Here is a 27,747-nt window from a genome sequence, read left to right as displayed (position 1 = left end):
GCAAAAGGCAGCCACTAAAGGATTAAGCAGGGAGATGCATGGTCAATTATGCACACGTGCTGTGCCTTCCTATACCTGCACTGCGGCCAAACCCACCAACCTGCCACGTCATCCACCTACACCTGTGGGCAGGAGGTACTGGGCTCCCACAGCCGTGAGCACAAGAGACAGAAACCAGGGAAGCACATTTAGGACTGACAGCCCACCACAACCACATTCTCCTGTGCTTAATGATTTTCCCAGGGCAAACATGGAGAAAACTCGGTCCTGTTCACTCAGGGGAATCAACACAGAAAAGTCACAAATGATCCCCTTCACTGCTCTTAAATTTGATCCCACTTCCAGGTTGTTCAGTTTGACCTCTGGGATCCCTGCCATGTTCTGATCACCATCTACTCAAGTCTCCACGCTAAGTACAGTGCTGCTGTTTGTCATCATCATTTGTTTGTGACCTTGCTTCCCCCTGCAGTTAGGAATTCTGACTTTTCAGCTAGAGCACAGTTTGTATTCACCACCTTAGGGAGCAATTTTCAGGTTATACGATCTAGTGCCACCCCCAGGGACTCTGTTCTCATGCACAGGACCCGCAGCCACAGAGATATCAACCAGCTCCTCTCAACAACCCATTAAGATGGTGAAGAGGAGATGAAAGATGAAGAAGAAAGAATAGCTAATATTGACTGAGTTCTTACCATATATCAGGCTGTTCAAAGCATCATACATGGAAAAATAAAATGCAAATATGCTGGCCAGGAGATCTCATTTTAGTTGGGATGCAGAGGGAGAGCATGAGTTCGATAGTAATTAAGACCAAAAAGAATACAGTGATGTGGTTTTAATTGTGTGTAGGTTTTCCTTTTTTAAAGTCCATTCTGTACATAAAGTATAGCTTTGCTCAGCACTTAAATTTAAAAGAAATTTCTTTCATGGGATTTCAGCTTTAAAAGTCAGCAAGAGATGTTAGCAGCATGCTCTTTGCAGATACAGTAATGGATTCCACAGGAATTTCTTGAGGTGGAATTCAAAGAAAGCCAAAGTATGTCAGTAACTGCAATTTAGTGAAAGGAACTCTGCAGAAGGCCAAAGAACTATGATCTGAGTATGCAGCTCTCTGATGACTGCCTTGATCAGAAGATCCAGAGATATATCCTAGAGTAGTGTTTCCTCAACTTTAACATGCATATATGAATCCCCTGTGATCCTTGAAATGCAGATTATGATTCAGTGGGGCATAGGGTGGGAGGAGGGGGCCAGAGATTCTGCTTCTCTAACAAGTTCCTAGGAGATGCTAATGTAACTGATTGGCATATAATACTTTGAGAAGTGAGGATCTAGATTCCAGGGGAATAAATGGATTGCAGGTCTTTCAACTTTCCATAAATATGACTTATCAGAACTTTTGATACAAGTTTGAAAACAGTAGTCTCTGATCATATGCTCTAAAAAAGGGCCCCAAGTTGCATGAATCACATGTCTCTGATGAAGAGAAGATGAATCAAATCAAATCAAATCAAATCAAAGAAAGCAATGGTGGTCAAACACAAAGATAGTCACATGGAGGTGTATCAAAATCTCCTGGGGCCCCTACCCTTTAATGATAACCACTGCTTTAGGAAAGCTTCAGCTGGATCAAGACTGCTGGGTAGAGTCCTATTTCTGAAGGGAATTCAATTACCACCCCTCCTACTCTCACCCAAAAGAATCTTGTCCAAATCAAGCCAAGATGCCCTGTTGAACACTATCAATCAGACAAATATCCACCAGACTTCTCTGAAGCTTGAGTCTATTTGATTAAGACTTCTTTCTCAGTGGAGGAAGAAACTCATGACCAATCCCACCTAAACTGTAACATATCACTGGTTATTTGGTATAATGGAACATGTAGTTAGTTCACATCTCATCAGTTGGTTCCAGACTTTCAGACTGCCAAATGTGAATATACACATATGGTTGTTTAAACCATCAAATATAGATATTTGTAAACGTAATATATATAGAGACAGTTGTGAAAAGGATCAAGTAGATGGAAGGTTCATATAAGTTAGGGAGTATACATAATACCTAATTGTTCATCATTAGGAGCACTAAATTATTAATTAGCACAGAAAATTAGTTTAAGAAAAAAGATACTTTACCAAGTCATCAAAAATATCTCTCTGATGCACATGGATGGTAATCAGAGTTTCAAACTTCACTCTATCGAACTTGCTTAGGTCATGTGTTGTCTGAGCAATTAGAGTATTTAGAATATCCAAAAATTTCTGGTTGGTCACATGCATGATTTTCCTGTCATCTTTTGCATTATGTAAAGCCTCTTCAGAATCATGTGTCCACAACATCTGAACTCCCAGAAGCCCCACCTATGCGTCCAGAAGAAAAATAAGAAGTACATTTGCCAACTATTTAAAGCATATCTGCAATAAGATTTGGTGGTCCCTCATCCATATGAAGGCCAACAAGGTTTGATCCACTTTAATTTAAAAAGAGACATGCCTTTCCCCATTCTCAAAAGGGGGAAAATAAACATTTAAAGTTCTAACTACTGGGATCCTTGGGTGGCGCAGTGGTTTAGCACCTGCCTTTGGCCCAGGGCGCGATCCTGGAGACCCAGGATCGAATCCCACGTCGGGCTCCCGGTGCATGGGGCCTGCTTCTCCCTCTGCCTGTGTCTCTGCCTCTTTCTCTCTCTCTCTCTCTGTGACTATCATAAATAAATAAAAATTAAAAAATAAATAAATAAATAAATAAATAAATTTACCACAACTCAAAAAAATAAATAAATAAATAAAGTTCTAACTACTGATATTTAACAATTTCAATGCAGAGAAATAAATAATCATTAAAACAATGGCTATCATTTATGGAGCTGCATGGTTAGCATTTATGGAGAGGGCCTGAGACCACCAGATAGCTCCATATAGTGACTTTTCTTTGTCAAGAAAAGCAAATGGAATTACTAGACTTGTTGCTGTGCATTCTTCTTTAGCAGGGCTTCCCAAAGGTCTCTTTGCAACTTCTAGAGCTAGTAGTCTGCCTATCTCCTTTCTTGATCTCCCACTGTATCACCCATGTCTTTTCCTGCATCTACTTCTCTCCATATATATTTATCTAAAGGAGAGAGAGAGAGACAGACAGAAAATGAGAAGGGGGAGAAGCTTGTCTTTTTTATTCTGATGAGGGCATAAGGAAATCATGACCGTCACTTTGCCTACAATTTCTACCCAGGAAAGGAGTAAAACTGTCAGGATATGGCTGAGTTTCACTCCCCACCTCCTTGCTGCTCCAGTTGTTCCTATAGGAGCATTTGTTCATCCAGAGTCGAGGAACAGATCCACAATCATTTGGACCAAAGGGAACCCTGTATTTGGTGGAGGGCTGAGGTCAGAGTGAGTGGCATGTGGATACTACTGGGCATGGCATTTAGTGTGAGTAAGGCAGGAATACAATGCTTTCCTTATCCCTGCCTTGTTAAGACTTCAGAATGTTTTCTTCTAGAGCAGTGCCCAATCCTGCCATCTGCCAGTGAAGATAAACGAAAGCACCTGGCTGAGGGGAGCAACCTGATGTGGAGGAAACATCCCATGTCAGAAAGCTCCTAGTAGCAAGCCAATTCTGCCTCTGATAGCAGCAGAAGATGACACAGGAGAGGAAAAGCCAAACAAAACAAAACCTCACAAAAAACAAAAGACAACATAAAGCAAAAATACCTGGCAGTGTAAGGCTGTCTGATTTAGAGACACAGACCCACAATCTCTGAGAAATCACTGTTTAGTGGTATATTCTAGAAACTAATCTTTTAAAACCTGGCATGCGGGATCCCTGGGTGGCGCAGCAGTTTGGCGCCTGCCTTTGGCCCAGGGCGCTGATCCTGGAGACCCGGGATCGAATCCCACATCGGGTTCCCGGTGCATGGAGCCTGCTTCTCCCTCTGCCTGTGTCTCTGCCTCTCTCTCTCTCTCTCTCTCCCTCTCTCTCTGTGACTATCATAAATAAATAAAAATTAAAAAATAAATAAATAAAAATAAAAACCCGGCATGCAACTCTTGATCTCTGGGTTGTATAGTTCAAGCCCCAGGTTGAGTATAGAGATTACTTAAAAATAAAATGACTGTCTTGAATCACAAAGAAAAGCTTATTCATTTATTCATTTATTTTTATTTTTTTTTACCAAGTAAAGTTTAAATTATGTTTTTCACTTGGTGTAAGAAGCTAGAAGACTTAAAACAAGAATGCTCATGCTCATTCTCGGGGACACCTGGGTGGCTCAGTGGTTGAGCATCTGCCTTTGGCTCAGGTTGTGATCCCAGGGTCCAGGATCATAACCTCATCGGGCTCCCTGTGAAGAGCCTGCTTCTCCCTCTGCCTGTGTCTCTCATGAATAAATAAATAAAAATCTTTAAAAAAAAAAAAAAAAAAAAGAATGCTCATTCTCCTCGATGTTACTCGCTGCCTCTAATAAGCGCATTAAAACTGCTAGAAAAGGGCAGCCCCGGTGGCTCAGCGGTTTAGCGCCACCTGCAGCCTGGGGTGTGGAGACCTGGGATCGAGTCCCATGTGGGGCTCCCTGCATGGAGCCTGCTTCTGTCTCTGCCCCCTTCTCTCTCTCTCAATAAATAAACAAATATTTTTTTTAAAAACTGCTAGAAAAAAATAAAAATTTAAAAAAATAAAAAAAAAACTGCTAGAAAGGAATACAGTAAGATATTAAGTCATCATTTCCAGGTGGTAGAAATAAGTAATGTATATATTGAATAAATATGTATGTATAGAATATATATTAAATGAATATATACCTCCATTACTCTTTAAAGCAATTTTCCCAAAAAGCTGAAATTTGCCCAATAAAATTGTTTAAAATTTCATCTCCTTATTTATGTAGTGCACACACTACAGAAAATCCTGAAAGCTGGTGAGCTTTCCTACTATATCCTGTTCATCCTCACTCCTGCTCTGAATTTGCTTTGAGAACTCAAAGCTAACATAAAGCTAACTGCTCGGTCTAAACTGGAATGATCGTCTCCTTCAGAATATATGGCGATCAACTTTCCTGGGAGAGGAAAAGTATGCTGACTTGGTCTAAGGAGCTATTTTTCTCACCTTATCAGATAAAATATTTTATAAAGCTTCATTACAAAGGTAATAAAGCTGATAAGGATATTAAAGTTTGCCAAGGAGATTATACAATACAAAAATATTAAACACAAAATCAAAATATTCTCCCCAATAAAGGTTGATTTACATCTACACTTGTGTCATTTGAAAAAGTAATTTCCCATCATTTCCGCTGTCTCTGCTGTATGGAGGCTCGGCTGGGAGAAGCAGTTAGAGAAGTACAGTTTGGGCAAAAACTGCCTGTATTTTCCTTGGATAGCTCTTGCTTTCTATCCCACACTATCTCTGACCCAGATCACAAAGCATCACTCTTCATTTATTTTGGCTGAAAATTGAATGAAACCATTGGCTCTTCTTTTCCTGCACCCAGTTTTAATAATATTTGGCACATCACGATGCATTCCTGAGAGCCTTAGGATGGGAGAGCTGTTCAAGAGAACACCTGCTCCAACCCCAGGCTTTTCAAGGTCCTGTCCTGTTAGGAAGTTAGTTGCACAATAAGGCCTCTTTTAACAGATTATGCCCACTTTGAATTGCTTGAAGGGAAAATACACAAAAGGCAGGATGGATTTTATTTCAGGAAAAGATAGGCTCATTCCTTTTATATATGACTGTATTCCTATCTACATTTGTATCTATAGCTATCCATACACAGATGTGTGGAAAATATGCTATCTAATCCATACATAGATAGATGTCTTTCATATACAGATAGGTGTGTTTTATAGATAAGACGAGATGTTCCATTAGTAAGTTTAGTCTTCATGTTATCCTTAATGATGAGAGCAGAGTGGCAAATCCTCTTCCGGGGAATGGCCTAGAATGGTGCAGGTGGACAAGCAGGTAGTTGGTGGCTGAGGATGGGAAGTCCTCCCTAGCTAGTTCAGAGCTACAACAGCTGCCACAGTGTCAGGTCAACTGCTTCCTGAGTAACCTTCTCCCTTATTTCCATTATTTAAACATTATATGTTCTCACCTGAGCCGGAAAGTGATTGAGGAAAGGTAAGAGTTGAAATCCTGAATCGCTGATTTGGTAGAAAGCAGACCTAATTATATTATGTAGTGACGACATCTGCATTCTTAGCAAATCCATAAGCCAGATCTCTACAGGACCTTTGGCCATAACAGGACTATCCAACTAAAAAAATATATTACAGACGTATTACAAATCGATAATAATTTATTTTTACAAATGCCACACTTCACTTGATAAAACATAGTACCTCAATGCAAAGCGAATAATTTTACACAGTATATTTAAAACATGAGAAAAACCAACTAATGCTACCAGCAGAAGGAACTAGAAACATCATGTGGTCTAAAATTTTCATCTTATAGATGATAGAACAAGTCTCAGAGAAGTCATATAAGTTGTCCAACCTTGTTCATAACCAAGCCAGGGTGACAAAACCAGAACCCTAGTCCACCCTCCTCCTCCACATTCTGTTTTTTAAAAGAGAATTGCCTTCTCCTCAACCTAAACTTTTAAAGAAATTCAAATAACAAAATTTTAACCAAGTTAAATTACAATAATTTTTTCTCCTTCTCTTGATATGACGGCCAGAATACGATCGTAGTCTTTTGCATGAAATGTCACCTCGTTTATGTTGTCAGATACAGCAGGGAGATGTGGCTACAAGAAACACAAGACAGGGCAAAAAACGTCATACATAAGGCTAAACACAAAAACCACTGAGATGTTTTTAAAAGCCTTAACATGTATTGCCTTTGTAAGAGATTAAGAATTTACTTCACTGTAATAAACAAACAAACAAAACACTGCTTTGACCTCCACTGCCATTGCCACCACCACTGATTGACTTGGAGGACCACTTTTTAAAATCCAGCCCTATAGAGAGGCATCTGGGTGGCTCAGTTGGTTAAGCATCTGCCTTCAGCTCAGGTCTTGATTTCAGGGTCCTGGGATCAAGTCTTGCATTGGGCTCCCTGCTCAACGTGGAGCCTGCTTCTCCCTCTCTTCCCCACTTGTGCTACCCACTTGTGCTACCTCAGTCTCTCTCTCTCTCTTTCTCTCTCTCAAATAAATAATAAAATCTTAAAACAAAAAAATAAAGATCCAGCCCTACGGCGCATTTCCTGCAAATGCCCTTGTTCCACTATGGAAGGTCACCTTCCTCCAAGGGCCACTGAACCCCAGGGCCCCTACCCACTCACCTCCCAGAGACAGCTCCATCCTGCTTCTCTCCTGGTTCTCTCTCTGCCTTCCACAGCTTTTAACTTTCCTCCTCTCTTTTTTCTTCCCCACAACCCCCTGGAAACCAACAGGGAAGATCTTCACAGCAGCTTCCCAGACTGCCAACCAAGACACAGCCCCAGGATGGGGTGTTTCAGTGTCTCCCACATCTGGTTCTTTATAGTTTTTCTCGGCTTCCTGGAAGTACTGTCCTTGGAAATTAATGGCTAAAAACACTTGAGAAGTGCTTGGATTTGGACACATCCAAACCACAATCCCTATTTGATCAAAAAATATTTAGACTAATATACTCACAGTAATGAATAACATATAGTGAGCACATAATCGTGTCCTAGATACTTTCCAGTGCATGATCTTACATGATCTTTAGGACAATCTTATGATGTGGGAACCAATATCACTATTTTACAGATGAGGACACCGAGGCATGGGAAAATGAAGAAACTAACTAAGGTCACTCAGCTGTTGAGTTGCATAATCAGTGACTCTTGCCTCAGGTTGATGAGCTCAGAACACACAGAAAATAGGACATTTTATCCTCAATACAATTTTTAATACTTTCCTGCCTGTGCTATTAAGGTGCAAACTTCATTTTTATTATTAATTATATTTACTGTTTAAAAAAGCAATTTAGGTAATAGATTTTAAGTGTGTACCTGTATGGTGTGGGAATCACTGGCTTGCCCAAGAATTTCCAGGAGAACTGGATCAGATACAAAGAAGAATCTTGGAAATAGTAATCTCTTCTTCTCCAAATACCTTTAAATAAAATCATGTTACCAAATGACTTTTTCTGAATTATTAATTTTGGTTTTTTGTAGCCAAGACACAATCCCTAACGTTTTCAATAAGAGAACAGCAAACATCTATAGTCATTTCCCATTTGCCTCTGAAATGTTTGGTTAGAACCCAAGCCTGGGCTGTCACAGATGGCACTTGAGAAAGCAAGTGGCAATAAGAAAGGGATTCAGAGCAAGCCTGCTCCATCACCTATGTTCTTTTTTCTCAAGAGCCCTCCTGTTGAGTGGAGAACAAAGGCAAAAGAAATGTAGATAAAATTAAATTTCCTTATAACGTATATTACATGTCCTTATAACTTGCAGCCCCTTGACAAATACTTAAGACAAGCAGAGGATAACCCCTGTCTTAATTAACTGTCTTAATGTTAATGCCTTGCTAGAAGAAAAACAGCCAGGATCCTAAAAGTCTTCTTTAGCATATGAAAATCTCTTTGGAAACTTCCTCCGTCTTTACATTCCCCAACTCCAAAGTATATAATCAATTGCTCCTCACAATCCCAGTGCAGCTCCTTCTGCCCCCTCCCCCCCCCCCACACACACACCTGTCCTCATGCTTTAATAAAACCACATTTTTGCACCGAAAACGTCTCAAGAATTCTTTCTTGGTTGTTCTCTCATGAGCCCCCCCCATCCCCCAACTTCAAATCACAGCACTGTGACCTTTCTAGGAGTACTGTCAACTTCATGGCTTGAATCCAGGATGAACACATAATTATCTCCAAACCAGGATACTGGGGGAGCTCTAGGGCAAACAACTAGCCATGAAGCTGAGATGGAGGCATAAACTCGGACAACCTAGTATATTCCCTAACTCTATTTCAGACAGAAATTGAGAGTGAACTGCCTTTCAGAAAATCATCCCTGGGGGCACCTGGGTGGCTCAGGTCATGATTCCAGGGTCCTGGTATCAAGTCCCACATCAGGCTCCCTGCTCAGTGAGAAGCCTGCTTCTCCCTCTCCCTACTGCTTGTGCTTGGTCTCTCTCCTCACTATCTCTTTCTCTCTCTCTCAAATAAATAAATACAATCTTAAAGAAAGGAAGAAAGAAAGAAAAGAAAGAAAGAAAGAAAGAAAGAAAGAAAGAAAGAAAGAAAGAAAGAAAGAAAGAAAGGAAGGAAAGGAAGGAAGAAAGAAAAGGAAAGAAAAAAAATCATCTGCAAATTTGTCTAGTAAACTGCTCGATCAGTGCACATCTCTACTCAATGTCCACAGTGGGATGAAGGGTAGTCTCTCACCCCCAGAAGACACATCCTCATCCCCTTCCCTGGAATCAGTGAATGTGGCCTTATTTGGAAAAAGGGTCATTGCATATGTGTTGAAGTTAAGGATCTTGAGTCGAGATAATGCTGGATAATCCAGATGATCCTAATGTGGAGGCCGAGAAAATTAAGGCCATTCCACCTTAAGTTCAGCGTTAGCACAAGTACAGCCATTTCAGTCCCCTGTGAATAAGAGCTGAACTTTACCTTACTTCAGTTACAGGGAAAAAAATGCTTAAAGCCTTTGAAAGCGCCCCATATTAGAATGAGAACAGAGCTCAAGCCAGTGGCAGGAAGCCCCATATCAGAATGAGAACAGAGCTTAAGGCCCTTGAAAGCCCATATCAGAATGTAAACAGAACTTGAGAAATTCCTCCACCCCTTCTGGAGGTCCCCTAGACCAGCCCATAAAACTCAGCTGGAACCCACCTCGGGGTCCAAGTCCCTGCTCCGCTGTGTCGGGTACACTTGGACCCAAGCTCGAATTTGTTAATAAACCCTCGTGTGCTTGCATCGGTGTCGGCTCCTTGGTGGTTTCTCGGAGTCACAATCTTGGGCACAACACTAAATCCCATGACAAGAGTCCTCATAAGAGACACACAGAAAGAAGAGGAAGTGGAAATGTGAAGACAGGGATTGGAGTAGGCACAAGCCAAGGAACTCCCAGAGCCACCAGAAGCTTGGAGAGGCAAGGAAAGATTCTCCATTAAGCCCCTTTAGAAGGTGACACCTTGATTTCAGATTTCCTGCCCCTCGAAGGGTGAGCAAATAAATGTTTGCTGTTTTAAACCATCCGGTGGGTGGGAATTTGTTACAGAAGCCCTATAAAACTAATATGATGCCTTAACTCACCAACCCCAGATTTATGGTGTCCTTTTTGCAGGAAAATTAAATGTATGTTAAATTCCTATAGCCACCCACTTCAGCTATTCCTAACCAAACCAGTAATGTCATCAATATTATTTACTTGCTTAGGATAAAACACAATTACATATAAAAATGACAGATAACTTAAAACTTCAGCTCTTACCCAGTGAGTGACTTCTGACATACTTCCAACTGTTCATGCAAATGAGGTAAAAGTTGCCCCATGGTCTCATCTCCAACACAGCAACTGATCACATTGGGGTTCTCATGAGCTCGTTGCATTATCTTTACCCATGACTTGTCAATATTCTGAAACCGCTTTGCTTCCTAAAAACAAACTCCTAGTCAGTAAAAAATTAGTATTTGAATAAAGCAAAGTCTTCATTTTGGAACTTCCTAGAGTTCCTCTGACCGGCTTCTATTAGTTCTCAGGCTACATAATTTAAAGGCACAATTTTTTTTTTAATCTGAATTAATTCTGGACAACAAAAACCCAAAGTCATGAAACTGCTTATTGAAATACTGCTTTGTCACAATGGGGCTTATCGCTTATTTGTTTTCTTACATTTAATACATTTTTCAAAATGCCACTCTTTTCATTTGCAGAGCTATCAACTTCAAGCTCAAATCTAGTCTTTCAGCACCCCAGGTGTTTGGTTTGATGAGCAAACTGAAGAAGCATGAAAATAATTTGATCTCAAGATCCTCTGAATAATTACAGCTCAAAAATACCCCAGGAAAAGGAAAAAAAAAAAAAAAACAGTAAAACTCCAAAACAAAGCTTCATTTACATTTTTGCAAATGAAATTTTGCTATTTACTATGGATGATATTAAGCTCTGCATTCAACTGCAAAAATGCCTCTAGAAATGGCATAATCTTGCCTCTTTTAAAACTTTTAAGGGTATTTTTAAAAAACAATGCAACTCTCTGATTAAGAACAAAAAGAATTATATTTAAAAAATGTGTTACAAAGAGAAATGAGCCATTTTCAAAACCCTTTTATCCTTGACTTTTAATTTATAGAGATCCTAGACAGAAATTCAGGAAGAGCAGGCTTAATTTCATAAGAGAGACGTTATCTTCATAGAACAAAGCTATTACAAGTTTATTTAAAAGGCTCAAATAAAGCTGTTTTAAGGATTTTTGTTAAGGATTTCTGAGGCAGTTTCTTTGCGCCATGGTATAGGTCTGATCTGTTACTGGTCCACTAACTAATAATTAATTTGTGCTTCCACAATACAGATTAATTTTAATTCTATTCTCAGAGGAAGATTGTAAGATTAACTCTTAGAAGAGATGAACTACTATACTTTAATAGTACATATTTGAATGTACCTCACATCCTTAGACAAGAGATTGCAAAATCTTTCTTTCTACTAATATAAATTTCTACTTCTTTCAACTAATATAAATTTAAAAATCAGCACATTTAAAAAATTTATTTTGCAAAGGGGCCAGATAAGTAAATGTTTTAGGCTTTGCAGGCCATACGGTCTCTGTTAAAACTACTGAACTCTGCTGTTGCAATGCTAAAGCAGCCATAGACAGAACATAAATGAATAGATACGGCTGTGTTCTAATAAAATTACTTACAAAAACATATAAGTGGGCCAGAGATTGCCAACCCTGGTTTAAGTAATCAAGATACAACCATATGTCCTTGTAAAGGGACATAGAGACAACACACATCAAACTGTACTATCGGTAGTTATAAAAACCCTATTTACCTGAGGTAGCTGTTTGGCAATATCTCCACCTACAAAAACAGCTTCAAGATAAACCCAAAGGTTCTGGACTACTAGCCACTCTTCAATTATGTCTGAGGAAGTGGACAATTTATACACCCAGTTCTGGATTGTTTTTTTAAATGGAGCATTATATCTAAAAAGTAAAAATGGAAAAATATTGTATTTTAAGGATGATTCAGAAAATACACGGACTAACAAAGTAAATTAGAGGAGAAACATTCCTTTGGAAATGGAATATTTTTTTTTCCTAAAAGGCAGTTCCTAATAAGTTTGACACGGATATGAGGTATTTGCTTTTCTAGGAGTAAAACTCATAATTATAGAATTTTTACTTGTTTCTGTATATCAGTCACAGACCAGGAAGATGGGCCCAACTTTGTGACACAGAGGTCTAGCAAAGGAATTGTGCTAGTTGTTTCTGGGAATAAAGGGAAGACAAGGAATAAGGTGTTTTGACAAGATTTCTGTGAACCAAAGCCAAGTGAACACTACCTGCAAGAATAACACATAGGGTACTGATCCTGGTCTATGAAACTATTATGACAAGACCAATGTCAAGATTGAGGGTTGATGCCCACTTTGCTCTTTTCTCACCCACAGACCGCTAATTCTACCAGAGACTGTGCCTAGATTCAGATAGTGTTAGAGATCCAATAGCCAACCCCAAACAGTATGTTTCCTGTTTTCTCAACATCAGGGCAAGCTGTACAGTTCATGAGAATTCAAGGTGTCCAGCAAGCTGGGCACAACCAAGAAAGACAAGAAATATAGTGGATGTCATGCAAGAAGTGATGGGAAGATAGTGAGCAAGAACCCAATTACCTATAGTTGGATTAAGAAGCTGACCTCAGTTTGTGGCAAAGACAAATAGTTTGTTTGTTTTTTTTTCAAAGACAAGTAGTTTTGATGTGGTGTAGTGCCATATCTGGTGAGTGGCCCTTATTGACAAGATTTCTAAAACTTTTCTTGATCCAGGGCAAGGTGACTTGAAGGTGCTCACATATAAAATGCAGGGGGGTTCTGGGCAGCCCGGATGGCTCAGTGGTTTAGCACTGCCTTCAATGTGCTCCTGGATACCTGGGATCGAGTCCCACATCAGGCTACCTGCATGGATCCTGCCTCTCCTTCTGCCTGTGTCTCTGCCTCTCTCTCTCTCTCTCTCTCTCTGTGTGTGTGTGTGTGTGTGTGTCTCATGAATAATTAAATAAAATCTTTAAAAAAATAAAATAAAAATTTAATAAAAATAAAAGAGGGGTTCTTTTGGGTCTAGTTTGATGCCTGAATCCAATCCATAACTTCTCTGGAAGCCTCTGTTATGCTTGGAGGGATAAAGGGAGTTATATAAAAATTTCCCCAAAGAGATAGGTATAAGCTATTCAGGCAGTTAAGAGGCATTGTATTCCATACGTAATTTATATTGTCCATCTGACCATCATTCTAGAGCTGAAAGGAAGTCAATATGCTAAGAGCATCTTCAAAAGACATGCACACTAAGATGGTATGTATGGGCACTTCAGGAAGTTGAAACAGCTACATTTTTTAGGTCAAAATGGTCCTGCACAGAGAAATAAAAAAAGTCATCTTTGATGGCATATAACTTCCCAAAATGAAAAAAGGAGACTTGAAATAAGATCTAGCATGACCAGTTCCTGTCCTTTGGTCATTGCATAACTTTGCATGATGGAACATGTCATGACTGATAGAGCAGTCCTATAGATCAATCAGGAATCCACTAGCAAAGTGTCACAATCCAGTCACTATCTGGAGTCAAGTCTCACCCACGGAGATATACAATTTCCTCCTGAGAGTACATCTAGGTCACACTAGAGACCCAGCAGGCACTGGCTCAGCCTGGAGTTTACTAGTACTATAAATAAGTATTATACTAATCAGGCTAAATCCAAGTTAAATATGAAATTAACAAAGCAAAAAAAAAAAAAAGAAATTAACAAAGCCTTCGAATCCTGAATTCTTTGGCTACTGATACTGTACAGGTGAATCTACAGCCTTTCTTCAAGAGGTCATCAGTTAGGAAATCAGGATGGCAAAATGTGCAATGAACCATGGAAGCAGTATCCAATAAAGTCTATGAACCACCGAATAACCTCTGGTCACCTTTGCCAGGATTATTCAGGTACCCTGAAAGCAGGAGATGTACCTAGGATCTTGACCTCGGCAAGTCAACCCAGAACTGTCAGCACTAGGAGCTTTGGAATTAGTACATTATCCAAATGCAAGACTGCCTTTGGGGCCAGAGGTCATGTAGGATATCATTCATTAACCTAGAGAAGGAATATTAGCATTCCCATGCCCCCAGACATTGATTCTACTAGTGGCGAGGTTGTGACATATTTCTTAGGTGTGTTAGAGTAAAGAACAGTGGAGAATTACTGCATGGTCAGCTAGGGAATTCGAGGTTGCTAATGCCCAGAGTAGGACCTGACAGTATACTTAATCTGAGACCCATTTTCTAAAGATTTACTCAGGATCACCATACTCAGGAGACCTTCCACCTGGTTCAATAACCCAGTGATGGACAGGTCATCTCATTTAGGGCCCAGCCACTTTTCACCATAAGAAATGCATGAAATGTTTAGGTAACAAACTCCTAACAATATATTCCTTTCGTGTGTTGGCAGCATACTTTTCCTAGGTCATTGGGTGAATACTCGAGCAGGGTTAGCCAAGGAAGGCAAAGATGACAAATTGGAGGAACCAAAGAGAAAGAAAATAAAATGAATAGGTCATCTCAGTGGGGAGCCAAAATGTTCAAGAAATAAGCTGGGGGAAACTAATTAAGATTATGCCCATCAGAAAAGCAGCAAGAAGAGATGAGTACCATAAAGAAGGGACAAAGGTCATGATTATTAGAGAAAATAGGTAGCTCGTTTAAGGATAGACAAGAGTGAGCACCTGAGGTCAGAATCTTGTGTCACACCACAGCTGCAAAGCTGGGCTTCCACCTACTATTATATGACTCTAAAAACCAAAGTAAAACCTTCCCCCCAGAAGCATAAAATTACCTGTTGCTTAGTAAAGAACCTAAAACCATTAAACTATCTTCCATCAAGGTGATAATTTCTCCTGATTCGGTTCCTTTGAGAAGGAGCTCTCCTTTTCCCTTAAATGCTGCAAAACTCAGGTTCTGGTTGGTCCAATTTTCAATCACCTGAGTCAGCTTGGCTTCAATATCCTTCTCCTTAATGGCAGATATGCAAATATCCTTCAGAGGGAGATCAAAGAATATGTCATGACATATTACAACTAATTACAACTTAGGTGCCTTGTAAAATCACAGAATTTTGAGCTTGAACCTAGAAGTCATTTGGTCATTTTGTGGCCAAGAAAACCAGGCTCACAACCATTGTGTTAAAAGTTCGAATCAAAACCTTCTGACCATCTGACTACTCATTGTTTTATGGTACCATTTACATTCGATAACAGAACTTAAATCTTCACATTTCTTGATTATCCTTTTAATTGGAGTTTTTTGGCCAAAATGGAGATAATCACAGCTGCTCTATCTCAGCAGGTTGTTATGGGAAACAAGGGAAACTATATGCGGGGAGTCCTTTGAACTCTTCAAGTAACTAGAATCATTGCCATCCAGCATGTTCCAGCTGTAAAATGAATGTCTCATTTGCTTTAAAGTCATTCTATTCTATTTTTTTTTCTTACAGGTGTTCCTGTTTTTCTGAGAATCCTTGATACGAAAGTCTCACAAGGGAAAATAAAAGTATTTTCCCCATGATGCATCTATTTATTTTCATACTTAGAATCACAGATCTCAGAGATGGGAAGGAATTGAAAGGTGTAAGGTATTTCCACAAATAATTATAATACCACATAGCATGTACTAAATGTCCTAAGAGTGGAGTGACCTGTTGTGAGTTCTGAAAAAGGAGAATAGACTTCTGCCTGCAGTCAGAGGGGAAGGCCTCATTGACAAGGGAGCATCTGAGACTGAGTGGGATTCCTGTGAGTGGTGGGGGCAGATGTTCTACAAGTGAGGAGAAAGAGTTCATTTAGAGGCAGTGAGTCCAGGGACAGAGGGAATCCAGCTTGGCTGGACAAAAATTCTTTGAAAACAAAATTTCTGATGTGCATGTGTTGTTAAGAAGGGGAAAAGGTAATGGGGTGCTTGGGTGGCTCAATTAGTTAAGCATCTGTCTTTGACTTGAGCCCTGAGTCAGGCTCCCTGCTCCATGGAGAGTGTGCTTCTCCCTCTCCCTCTGCTGCTCCCCCTGCTTGTGCTCTCCTTCTCTTTCAAATAAATAAATAAAATCTTTTAAAAAAGAAGGGGAAAAGAAGAGGCAGAAACCATATATATGAGATTTCCAGTCACATGGTACAGTTCCTCACCTCCAAAAATATAGAATAATAGACAAAATTCAAACAGAGAAAGTAGAAAACATAACCAAGCTTAGAAACCAAACATCTCAGTGAATCAGAAGTGGAAAAGATACACAAACCAGCAAGTGGAGATGAAGCCCAGGCCTGAGGGCAAGCCCTTATAAATGCTTTGCACAGACATATCTGGCAGCTATACCCCAGGGTCCAGCACAGAGTCAGCCTACTAAAAACTGCCCAGCCTTTCTGTAAAAAAAGGCCTATTTGCTTATCTTAGAGCTTCTGCCTGACAGGCAGGCATCTAATTTAACACACAGCTAGGGGCCTACTGAAATACTTCCCAAAGACTAAGGCTGGGAAGCACCACTCTTGCACTGTCCCTCTGCCTCCCTTCAGGTCACCAATACCTCCTGGAAAGAAGATATGCACTTGTCTGGCTCTCTGGGTTTTTTTGTAGTTGGCACCCAGGAAATGTCTCTTGATCACCTGATTCTGGTGGCAAATGAGGTTTATGTTTAAGGTGCCACAGGACTATAATAAATGAGGGGAAAGTTCTTAATCAGCTACCCACCCCCAGGGCTTAGTGCTGAGATCTAAGACTAAAATGCCCAATTTCTTACTTTAAAGAGGCCTACTGCTTTATCTTCACAGCTGTGGCCCGAAGAGCAGATTTCTAATTAAACATACATCCAAGGGCCAGCTGTAATCCTCTCCAGAGACCTTGAAGGGTGAGGACTATCTTCATACTCCTTATGCTGTGTTCCCAAATGCTGGCATCTCCAACAAAGGAGCTTATATAAACCATTGGCACCCCAGCATTTGTTGTTGTCACCCAAAAGGCACATCCCTTGATAGTCTGACTCTGATGACCCAGTGGGGCTTGTGTTCACAGGTTCAACAGAATAGTAGCAAACAGAGAAAGTTCTTAACTGGCTATCATTCCAGGATTCAGTGCAGAGAGAATAGACATAAATGCCCGTCTCCTAGTGCTCTCCTAAAAGAGATATATTTGCATACTTTAAGAGTTCCTGCCTAAGGATATAACTTCCAATCAGCCTGGATCTAGGTACTGACTGGGACCCTCCACTTTGGGGCCTGACAGGTCTTGTTACACTCTCAATTCCTGGGAGCAACTAAAGATAAAACAGACTATTGGGACAAACACAAAGATTTGAGACAACCAAGAGCTAGGGCAGGCTTGGAGGATAAGTTTCCTTTCCTATGCAAGGCCACTCCTTCAAGACTGGGAGAGGTGGCTGTTTTATACAATGCATAAAAACCAACACAGAGAGGAAAGTGAAATGAAGAAACAGGAATATGATCCAAATGAAAGAGGTTATGACCTTGGAAAAAGACTGTAATGAAACAGAGATGAGTGACTCACCAGATAAGGAGCTCAAAATAACAGTCATAAAAGTATTTACCAAGTTCAGGAGAACAATGCATGAACAAAGTGAGAATTTCAACAAAGAGAAAGAAAATATTTTAAAAGTACCATATTAGCAGTCATGGAGCGAAGAAAACCATCACTAAAAAGCACAGTAAAGGGGCTCAACAGAAAACTAGATGAAGCACAAGAAAGGATCATGAGGGATCCCTGGGTGGCGCAGCGGTTTGGCGCCTACCTTTGGCCCAGGGCACGATCCTGGAGACCCGGGATCGAATCCCACATCAGGCTCCCTATATGGAGCCTGCTTCTCCCTCTGCTTGTGTCTCTGCCTCTCTCTCTGTGTGTGTGACTATCATGAATAAATAAATAAAATCTTAAAAAAAAAAAGAAAGAAAGGATCATGAACTTGAAGACAGGGCATCTGGTACCCAACCTGAGCAAAAAATTTAAAAAAGAATGAAATATAGTGAAGATAATTCAAGGGACTTATAAAAGAGCTTACATGAGCCAGCTTCACCTTATAGGAGTCCCAGAAGAAGAAGGCAGAAATTTTCTTATTTGAAAATTTCTTTTTCTGATTTCTTATTTGAAGAAATAGTGGCTGAAAACTTCCCTAACCTGAGGGAGGAAACAGATATCCAGAATCTAGGAAGCCCAGACACTTTCAAAACAGATGAACCCAAGAGACCTACACCAAGACACCATACTTGAAGTGTCAAAAGTTAAAAAACAAAGAGAAAATCATGAAAGAGGCAAGAGAAAAACAACTTGTTATGTACACAGGGACTCCCACAAGACCAATAGCAGATTTTTTTTTTAAGATTTTATCCATTTACTCATGAGAGACACAGAGACAGAAAGAGAGGCAGAGACACGGGCAGAGGGAGATCCAGGCTCCATGCAGGGAGCCCAATGTGAGACTCAATCCCAGGTCTCCAGGATCACACCCTGGGCTGAAGGTGGCGCTAAATTAGTTGTTATATGTAAGCCTATGGGACCTACAAAGCAAAAACCTATAGTATATACACAAAAGATAAAGCATACCACTACAGAAAGTAATCAAATAACAAAAGGAGAGAGCAAGAGAAGATAGAAACAAAGGAATTACAAAACAGCCAGAAAATGATTAACAAAGTGGCAATAGGCATATACCTATTAATAATTCCTTTATATGTAAATGGACTAAATTATTTTAAAAAAAAAAAGACAAAGTGTGACTGAATGGATTAAAAATAAAACAAGGGGATCCCTGGGTGGTTCAGCGGTTTTGCGCCTGCCTTTGGCCCAGGGCGCGATCCTGGACTCCCGGGATCCAGTCCCGCGTTGGGCTCCCGGCATGGAGCCTGTTTCTCCCTCTGCCTGTGTCTCTGCCTCTCTCTCTCTCTCTCTCTCCTCTCTCTCTCTCTCTCTCATAAATAAATAAAAATAAATCTTTAAAAAATAAAAATAAAACAAGATCCATCTCTATGCTGCTCACAAGAGACTCAGTTCAGATGTAGAAACACACGGACTGAAAATGAGGAAGTAGAAAAAGATATGCCATGCAATTGGAAACCAAAAAGAAAAAAAAAAAGCAGGGGTATTTATAGTTATATAAGATAAGATAGATCTTAAGACAAAAACTGTGATAGTAGACAAAGAAAGTCAGTATATAATGATAAAAGTGTCAAACTAACAAGAGGATATAATTTTGCAAATATCTATGCATCCAACATACAAGCATTCAAATATATAAAGCAAATACTAACATATCAAAAAGAAGAAACTGACAACAATACAATAGTAGTAGGGGACCTTAATACTCTACTTTCTTCAATAGATAGATCATTCAGACAGAAGATCAATTAGAAAACAATGGCTTAAATGACACATTAGATGAGATGAACTTAGACATATATAGAACATTTCATATAAAAGCAACAGAATACACATTCTTCTCAAGTGCACATGGAACATTCTCCAGGACAGATCACATGTTAGATCACAAAATAAGTCCCAATATATTTAAGAAAATTGAAATCGTATCAAGCATCTTTTCCAACCACGATGGTATGAAACTAGAAATTAATTACAAGAAGAAAACTGGAAATCAATTACAAGAAGCAAATATGTGGAGATTAAATGACATGCCACTGAAGAATTAAAGGCTTAAAGAATAAATCAAAAGAGAAATGATACCTTGAGGCAAATGAAAATGGAAACACAACATACCACAACTCATGGGATGCAGCGAAAGCAGTTCTAATAGGGAAGTTCATAAGGAGAAATGCTTACATGAAGAAAGAAGAGAGATCTCAAATAAACAACGTAGCTTTATATTTAAAAGAAGTAAAAAAGAACAAACAAAGCCCACTATTAGTAGAAGGAAGGAAATAACAACAATCAGAGTGGAAAAAATGAAATAGAAACTAAAAGGACAGTAGAAAAGATCAAAGAAACTAACAGTTGGTATTTGAAAATATAGATGAAATAGATAAAATTTTAGCTAGACCAACCAAGAATAAGGAGAGAGAACTCAAAATCAGAAATGAAGACACTAACGAATGCCATAGAAATAGAAAGGGCTGTGAGAGACTACTATGAGCAATTACATGCATAAAAATCGCACAACCTAGAAGAAATGGGTAAGTCCCTAGAGACATACCATCTACCAAGACTGAATTATGAAGAAATAGAAAGTCAAAACAGACTGATTACTAATAAGGAGTTAAATCAGTAATCAAAAAACTCCCAACAAACAAAAGTCTAGGACCAGATGGCTTCACTGCTGAATTCTATCAAACATTTAAAGAAGAATCAATATCAATCTTCTCAAACTCTTCCGAAAGATAGAAGAGGAGAGAACACTTCCAAAATCATTTTATGAAGCCAGCATTACCCTGATACCAAAACCGTACAAAGACACTACAACAAAGAATTACAGGCCAACGTCCCTGATGAATATAGATGCAAAAATCCTCAATAAAAAAAAATCCTCAATAAAATACTAGCAAACTGAATTCAACAATAATTTAAAAGGATCACACGCTGTAACCTTGGAATTTATTTGGAATTTATTCCAGGGTTACAAGGATAGTTTCAGTATCTACAGATCAAAGAAGGATAAAAATCACATGGTCATTTCAATTGATGCAAAAAAGCATTTGATAAAATTCAACATCTATAAGTGATATAACATCTCAACAAAGGTAAAAAGAAAGAACATACCTCAACATAATAAAGACCATATATGACAAATCCACAGCTAACATCATACTCAATGCTTTTGGATCTGGAGCAAGATAAGGATCCCTACTCTCACCAGTTTTATTTCACATAGTATTGAAAATCCTAGACAGAGCAATTAGGCAAGAAAGAAATAAAAAGCATCTGAATCAGGAAGAAAGAAGTAAAGTAAAACTATCATTATTTGCAGATGATATGATATTATACATAGGAAATCCTATGTATACCAAAAACTGTTAGAACTAATAAATGAAATGTTGCATAAAACAAAATCAATATGGAAAATATAGCTGCACTTCTATACACTAATAATAAACTATCCTAAAGGTAAATTAAGAAAACAATTCCAAAAAAAAGAAAACAATTCCATTAACAATTACATCTAAAAGAATGAAAATATCTAAGAATAAATTTAACAAGGAAGTGTAAGACCTGTAACTGAAAACTATAAGACATTGATGAAAGAAACTGAAGAAGACACAAATTAATAGAAAAATATTCCATGCTAATGGATTGGAAGAATTAATGTTGTTAAAATGTCCACAGGATCCAAAGCTAACAGATTAAATGCAATCTTTATCAAAATTCCAATGTTATTTTTTTAGAACAAATAATCTATACAAAACAAAAATTTTGTATGGAACCATAAAAGACCCCAAATAGCCAAAGCAATCTTGAGAAAGAAAAATAAACCTGGAGGCATACTGCTTCCTGACTTCAAACTATATAACAAAGCCATAGTGATCAAAACAGTATCGTATTGGCATAAAAACAGATACAAGGATCAATAGAACAGAATAGAGAACCCAGTAATTAACCCACACATATATGGTCAATTAATTTATGACAAAGAAGCCAGGAATATACAATGGAGAAAGATTGTGTCTTTAATAAATACTGTTGGGATAACTGGACAGCCACATGCAGAAGAATGAAACTGGACCACTATCTTACACTGCACACAAAAATTAACTCAAAATGAATGAAAGACTTGAATTCAAAACCTGAAACTATAAAACTCTTAAGAGAAAATACAGGTGGTAAGCTCCTTAACATTGTTCTTAGCACTGATTTTTGGATTTGGCAACATAGCCAAGGAAACAAAAGCAAAAATACACAAGTGAGACAACATCAAACTAAAATGCTTCTACATGGTGAAGAAAACCACCAACAAAATGAAAAGACAACTGACAAATGAGATAACATATTTGTGCATCATAAATCTGATAAGGGGTTAATATCTAAAATACACAAAGAACTCACATAACTCACTAGGGAAAAAATCCCAAGCAATTCATTTAATAAATGGGCAGAGGATTGGAATAGGCATTTTTCCAAAGAAGACATGCAAATGGCCAATTGGTACATGAAAAGCTGCTCAACATCACTAAATCTCAGGGAAATGCAAAGTGAAATATCACCTCACAACTCTTAGAATGACTATCATCACAAATACAAGAAATAACAAGTGTTGAGGAAGATGTAGAGAAAAGGGAACCCTGCACATTGTTGGTAGGAATGTAAATTGGTGTGGCCAATATAGAATACAGTATGGAGGTTCCACTAAAAAGTTTAAAATAGAGCCACAGGGGCACCTGGATGGCTCAGTCAGTTAAGCATCTGACTTTGGCTCAAATCATGATCCTGGGATCGAGCCCCACATTGGGCTCCCTGCTCAGCAGGAAGTCTGCTTGTTCCTCTCCTCTGCCCCTTCCCTGTTCATGCTCTCTCTCTCTCTCTCTCTCTCTCAAATAAATAAATAAAATCTTTAGAAAAAAATAGAGCTACATATGATCCAGCAATACTACTTCAGGATACTTATTCAAAGAAAATACTAATTCAAAAAGAAAGAAACCAGAATATAGATACTGAGGACAGACTGGCAGCTGCCAGAAGTGGGGGATTTTGGGGTTAATGAAATGGGTAGAAGGGGTCAAAAGGTACAGACTTCCAGTTATAACATAAATAAGTCCTGGGATGTAAGGTACAACAGGTGACTATAGTTAATAATACTGTATTGTATATTTGTAAGTTGTTAAGATAAAAGTTCTCATCACAAGAAAAAAAAAATAAGCTATGTGTGGTGATGGATGTTAACTAGACATACTATGATGATCATTTTATAACATATACATGTTATCAAGTCACTATGTTGCAAACATAAACTAATATATTTATATGCCAGTAATAAAAATTATGTAACTATAAAAACTATGTCTCAATAATAATAAAAAGAGATACCATGCAAACAGTAAGCACACACATACAAAACAAAAGAACTAATTAAAAATCTTGCAAAGGAAAAATAATTTTATTTTTTTTTTTATTTTTTTTTTTAAATTTTTTTTAAGGATTTTATTTATTTATTCATGAGAGACACAGAGGCAGAGAGAGAGAGGCAGAGACACAGGCAGAGGGAGAAGCAGGCTCCATGCAGGGAGCCTGATATGGGACTGGATCCTGGGACTCCAGGATCACGCCCTGGGCCGAAGGCAACATTAAACTGCTGAGCCACCCGGGCTGCCCAGGAAAAATAATTTTAAATATGTAGTAGACTAACAAGAAAAAGTATAGAATTAGAAATTTGGAAACTTTTCTGAGGAATTCACCAGGAATGCAATACAGAAATAAACAGATTTTTTGAAAAGGAGAGTTAGTTAAGGGACAAGGAGGATAGATTAAGGACTCCTAAACTAACATATTTCAAACAATCATCTTACCTCTTTGAGTTACTCTATTATTTTGCAAAACCAAAGGATGTTCAGGAGCATTCCAAATTATGAGGATACGTTATATAGGGCAACTGGTACACCCTTAAAATGTCTGTTTGTATAATTTTCAGAAAAGTAAAAGGAGATATTCTTTAATGAACCACTGATAAGATCTTATAAACTTATGTACCTCAATGTCATCCTTATTTTTAAGCAGTGGTGCTTCCATAATATTTCTAAGACAGAAAGAATCAGATTCCACATCAAATGGGGTTCCAGTTAACTCAGAGATTCGGTCCCAGTGTCTCTGTTTCATTGCCTTATTGGTCATCATTTCTAGCAGAGGACATGACTCACTGAAATCATCAATTCTTTTTTTCAGATCCAAAAAAGCTTGCCAATCTTTAAGCCCTTTCGGGAGTTTACGACACCTTTCAGAAAAAAAAAATTATATCACTACACATTTCTTTGAAGAAGGCATTATGTATATACAGCAATATATCAGAGGATAAATTCATTTGTAAAATACATACAAGATCCTATGAAGATCGGCACCATAAAAAGGTAAGCTTAACTCAATTAAAACTCACCTGTTTTGAAATTCCTGCAGTTCTGCATTAATTTTTTCAATATCTACGTCTCCCCAAAGTATTTCGTAATAACCACTAATATTGCTCATCACAGTATCATACAGTCCATACAGCTTCTGCAGCAAGTTGAGTTCCTTTCTAGAAAACCAAATAATCAAGGTATTACATGATGTAGATATTAAAAATAAACATCGTTATTGGATGGCAGGATTCATCCAATCAAATATTTCATACATGACACGTATAATGTCTTATAGGCACCAACATGGAAACCACAGACAACCCTGTCAGTTTCCAAACAAAAATTTAATTAAAGCCCCATTAATTAGGTCAAGTGTACAGCTCTCAAATATTCCAAGTCATACTGTGACTTGACATTAACAAGTGGTTTGATTATGATTACAGTTCCAATCATCGCAAACAATGTGACCAGAACTTGATAATAAGATCAAAGCTGGGGATCCCTGGGTGGCTCAGTGGTTTAGCGCCTGCCTCCCGCCCAGGGTGTGATCCTGGAGTCCCAGATCGAGTCCCACATCCGGCTCCCTGTCTCCCTCTGCCTGTGTCTCTGCCTCTCTCTCTCTCTGTGTTTCTCATGAATAAATAAATAAAATCTTAAAAAAAAAAAAAGATTAAAGCTAAGGCTAAGGTTTTGATTGTTTTTCTTTTAAAAGCAAGCTAGTTTTTTTGTTAAGAACATGTGCCTTTGGGAAAGTGACTTAAACATCACTTTCCTACCAAGAGCTTCCCCTCAGGTTCCCAAATGGGTTATATACATAACAAGAGTAAGAGGAGGGATTATAGATCCAAGTAAAGATAAGTCCTTTATTGTGTAGAATATAAAAAATTGACTGCTTAACAGAGTTTGTGGATGCTCCCAAGAATTCCTCCATCCTTAGCAGACCATGAGTTCCCCTAGACCAATTTTAGTTTTGGGGTTTATTTTTTTAGTTCTGTTTGTAAGGATTGATATCCACAACTTTTATTATTTATTATAAATAATCCAAAGACCAAAGGTAAGGTTTGCTTATGCTTTTAATAAAGTAAAACTCATTCTATCTTGCAATTATCAAATGGGTATACTGGGTCCCTTTATAAATCTAAGACTCATTCTGGAATCTTGGTTATCTTGCTTTTCCAATTCTTGTTTCATTTTGCTGATTCATCATCTTAGGAATTATTTCATTATTAATCACAGGATATTCCAACTTATGCTAAAAATGACTAAAATAACACAAAAAGAATGATGAGATCTCCTGTAAGGAAGGGACAATAATCCCTATTGCATCATCCTTCAGATTTCTTATTGTGTCACCCAAAGCACTGTATTATCTTTTTTTTTTTTTTTAAGATTCATTTTTATATAGACAGACAGTGAGAGTGGAGAGGGGCAGAGAGGGAGGGAGAAACAGAATCCCAAAGAGACTCTCTGCTGAGTAGAACCTGATCTCATGACCCTGAGATCATGACCTGAGCCAAAATGAAGAGTCAGATGATCAACGGACTGAGCCACCTAGGTGCCTCTCAATATATCATCTTTTAACAATATATCAAAAAAGAACTCTGGACAGACACTGTCTTTGTGTTGTTGTTGTTTTATTCTTGGTTAGCTTTCACATAATATAGTTAAGGATTCAGAATCGTTCATTTTTTTAAACCCAAAACAGAAAAGACAACTGACCAAGAATGGTACTCCCCAAGTATTAAAGAGAAAAGAGACACAAAACAGCACTCTAGACTCTAATAGTGAAACCATGTAGTGAGATCTCAGACTGTCGGTCTTTAGATGATGATTACCTAGATGAATTTTACTCAGATCAGTAATTTATGAGTGAACAATCTATTTCAGTAGAGACAAGGGCTTCATCATGCAGTATTTTACAAGAACCTAGACCATCTCATTTTGTGAAAAGGATAAATGGTTGTTCTTTCATTATCTGTGATGTTTGCATCAGTTTTACTTGGGACTTTCCCTAAGTAGACAAATGCTAAAGGCAGATGTGTATTTAAAGGAGATAGATGATGCAAAAATGAAAAAATTTATTGACTTGATGATTCAAATCTAAAAGTAAAGACTTTTTCATTTATAACATAGGAAAGATGATGGTCATTTCTTCAACAAAATTATGACTGGCAACAGTTTTGGGTTTTAACAATGCCAAGTGCAAGAAAATCAGAAGTAATAATAAGATAAAAGCTGTTGGAGATGGATCTGAATTCAGAAATCAGTGTTTGTACAATGGTATGGTCCAGGTTCATGTATGACAGCTGATGAGCAGTTGTTGTGTCACCAGCTAGACCCCAAAACCTGACCTTAATCACCCACCTGCTTTTCTACTCACTCATCTTTCTCTTATATTTTTCCTTAAGCTCTTTTTTCCGGCTTATCTCTTAACTCAGGCAAAGGAAACCTGAAGCCACCCCTCAGGTGATAGCAATTGTCCTGACTGACCAGACCTCCCCCTCCCCAGACCACTCAGGCTTTTTGAGCTAAATCTCTGACTGGCGTTTGAGCGATGAACCATAGAGTGACCTCTGGAATGACCTACAATCACCTTTACCTCATTATAATACTAAAACTCAGCCCAAGGAGGAGCACAGCCTCATTTACATAACATACAATTTGTGATTAGGCATGTTTCCTGATGGTGCATGCGTGACCTTATGCCCACCTCTACGTAGGATGACAAGACTTCCCTATCTAAATATTCATCCTGGGATCCCTGGGTGGCGCAGCGGTTTAGCGCCTGCCTTTGGCCCAGGGCACGATCCTGGAGACCCGGGATCGAATCCCACGTCGGGCTCCCAGTGCATGGAGCCTGCTTCTCCCTCTGCCTGTGTCTCTCTGCCTCTCTCTCTCTCTGTGACTATCATGAATAAATAAATAAAATCTTTAAAAATAAATAAATAAATAAATAAATATTCATCCTAACCCTAAACAAAAGGAACTCATTCACCCTCTCTTGGGGAGTCATGGCTTTGGAAGCCATTCCCCGAAATCTCCTTATTTGCGGCAAATAAAGTTTTCTTTGTGTAACACCTCATCCTGGTGCAGTTTCTGATTCACCAAGGAGTCAACTCACATTGGTTGGACTCCAGTTGCATTCTGAAGTCAGTCTCCGTTTTGTTATGGAGGGTTATGGAGTAAAAGTTTGGGTTTTGGAGTAAAAGCTTGGGTTTTCTCTGCTTAAATTCTTATTACATTTTCTAACAAAGTGCTTTTTACCATTCTTTTATTCTAACTTTTGCAAATTATTCATAAATTACTTAAAATGTAAAAGAATTAAAAGGTCCACTGGTCCAGACAGTAAATGTGGATAGTTGTTTTTCCAGGAACACTGAGGGTTAAAATAAAACAAAGAGTCTCAGACTGAGCATGAAAAAGAGTTAGAGAATTCATAAAAATGCAGGACCCAACCCCTGAGATTTTGAATCAGTAAATCAGGGCAAGGAACAGATAACCTGTAGTTCTTTTTAT

The 27,747-nt window shown here is 38.5% G+C and overlaps 1 protein-coding gene across 1 annotated transcript in view; it reads right to left on the bottom strand.

Annotated features, from left to right (window-relative positions):
- Positions 1-27,747, bottom strand: part of DNAH8 (dynein axonemal heavy chain 8) — a 357,024-nt gene that overhangs the window by 195,827 nt on the left and 133,450 nt on the right. Inside the window, exons 34-42 of the mRNA XM_038553950.1 lie at positions 24,270-24,407; positions 23,870-24,110; positions 15,027-15,226; positions 11,983-12,136; positions 10,417-10,580; positions 7,984-8,086; positions 6,641-6,745; positions 6,089-6,250; positions 2,136-2,360 (exon numbers count right to left, since the gene is read on the bottom strand). Coding sequence (XP_038409878.1) covers positions 2,136-2,360; positions 6,089-6,250; positions 6,641-6,745; positions 7,984-8,086; positions 10,417-10,580; positions 11,983-12,136; positions 15,027-15,226; positions 23,870-24,110; positions 24,270-24,407 — 1,492 coding nt within the window. The remainder of the gene's footprint in view (positions 1-2,135; positions 2,361-6,088; positions 6,251-6,640; positions 6,746-7,983; positions 8,087-10,416; positions 10,581-11,982; positions 12,137-15,026; positions 15,227-23,869; positions 24,111-24,269; positions 24,408-27,747) is intronic.

This window comes from Canis lupus, chromosome 12 (genome assembly GCF_011100685.1).
Source record: "Canis lupus familiaris isolate Mischka breed German Shepherd chromosome 12, alternate assembly UU_Cfam_GSD_1.0, whole genome shotgun sequence".
Taxonomy (NCBI): domain Eukaryota; kingdom Metazoa; phylum Chordata; class Mammalia; order Carnivora; family Canidae; genus Canis; species Canis lupus.
This window is presented reverse-complemented; position numbering and strand designations above follow the sequence as displayed.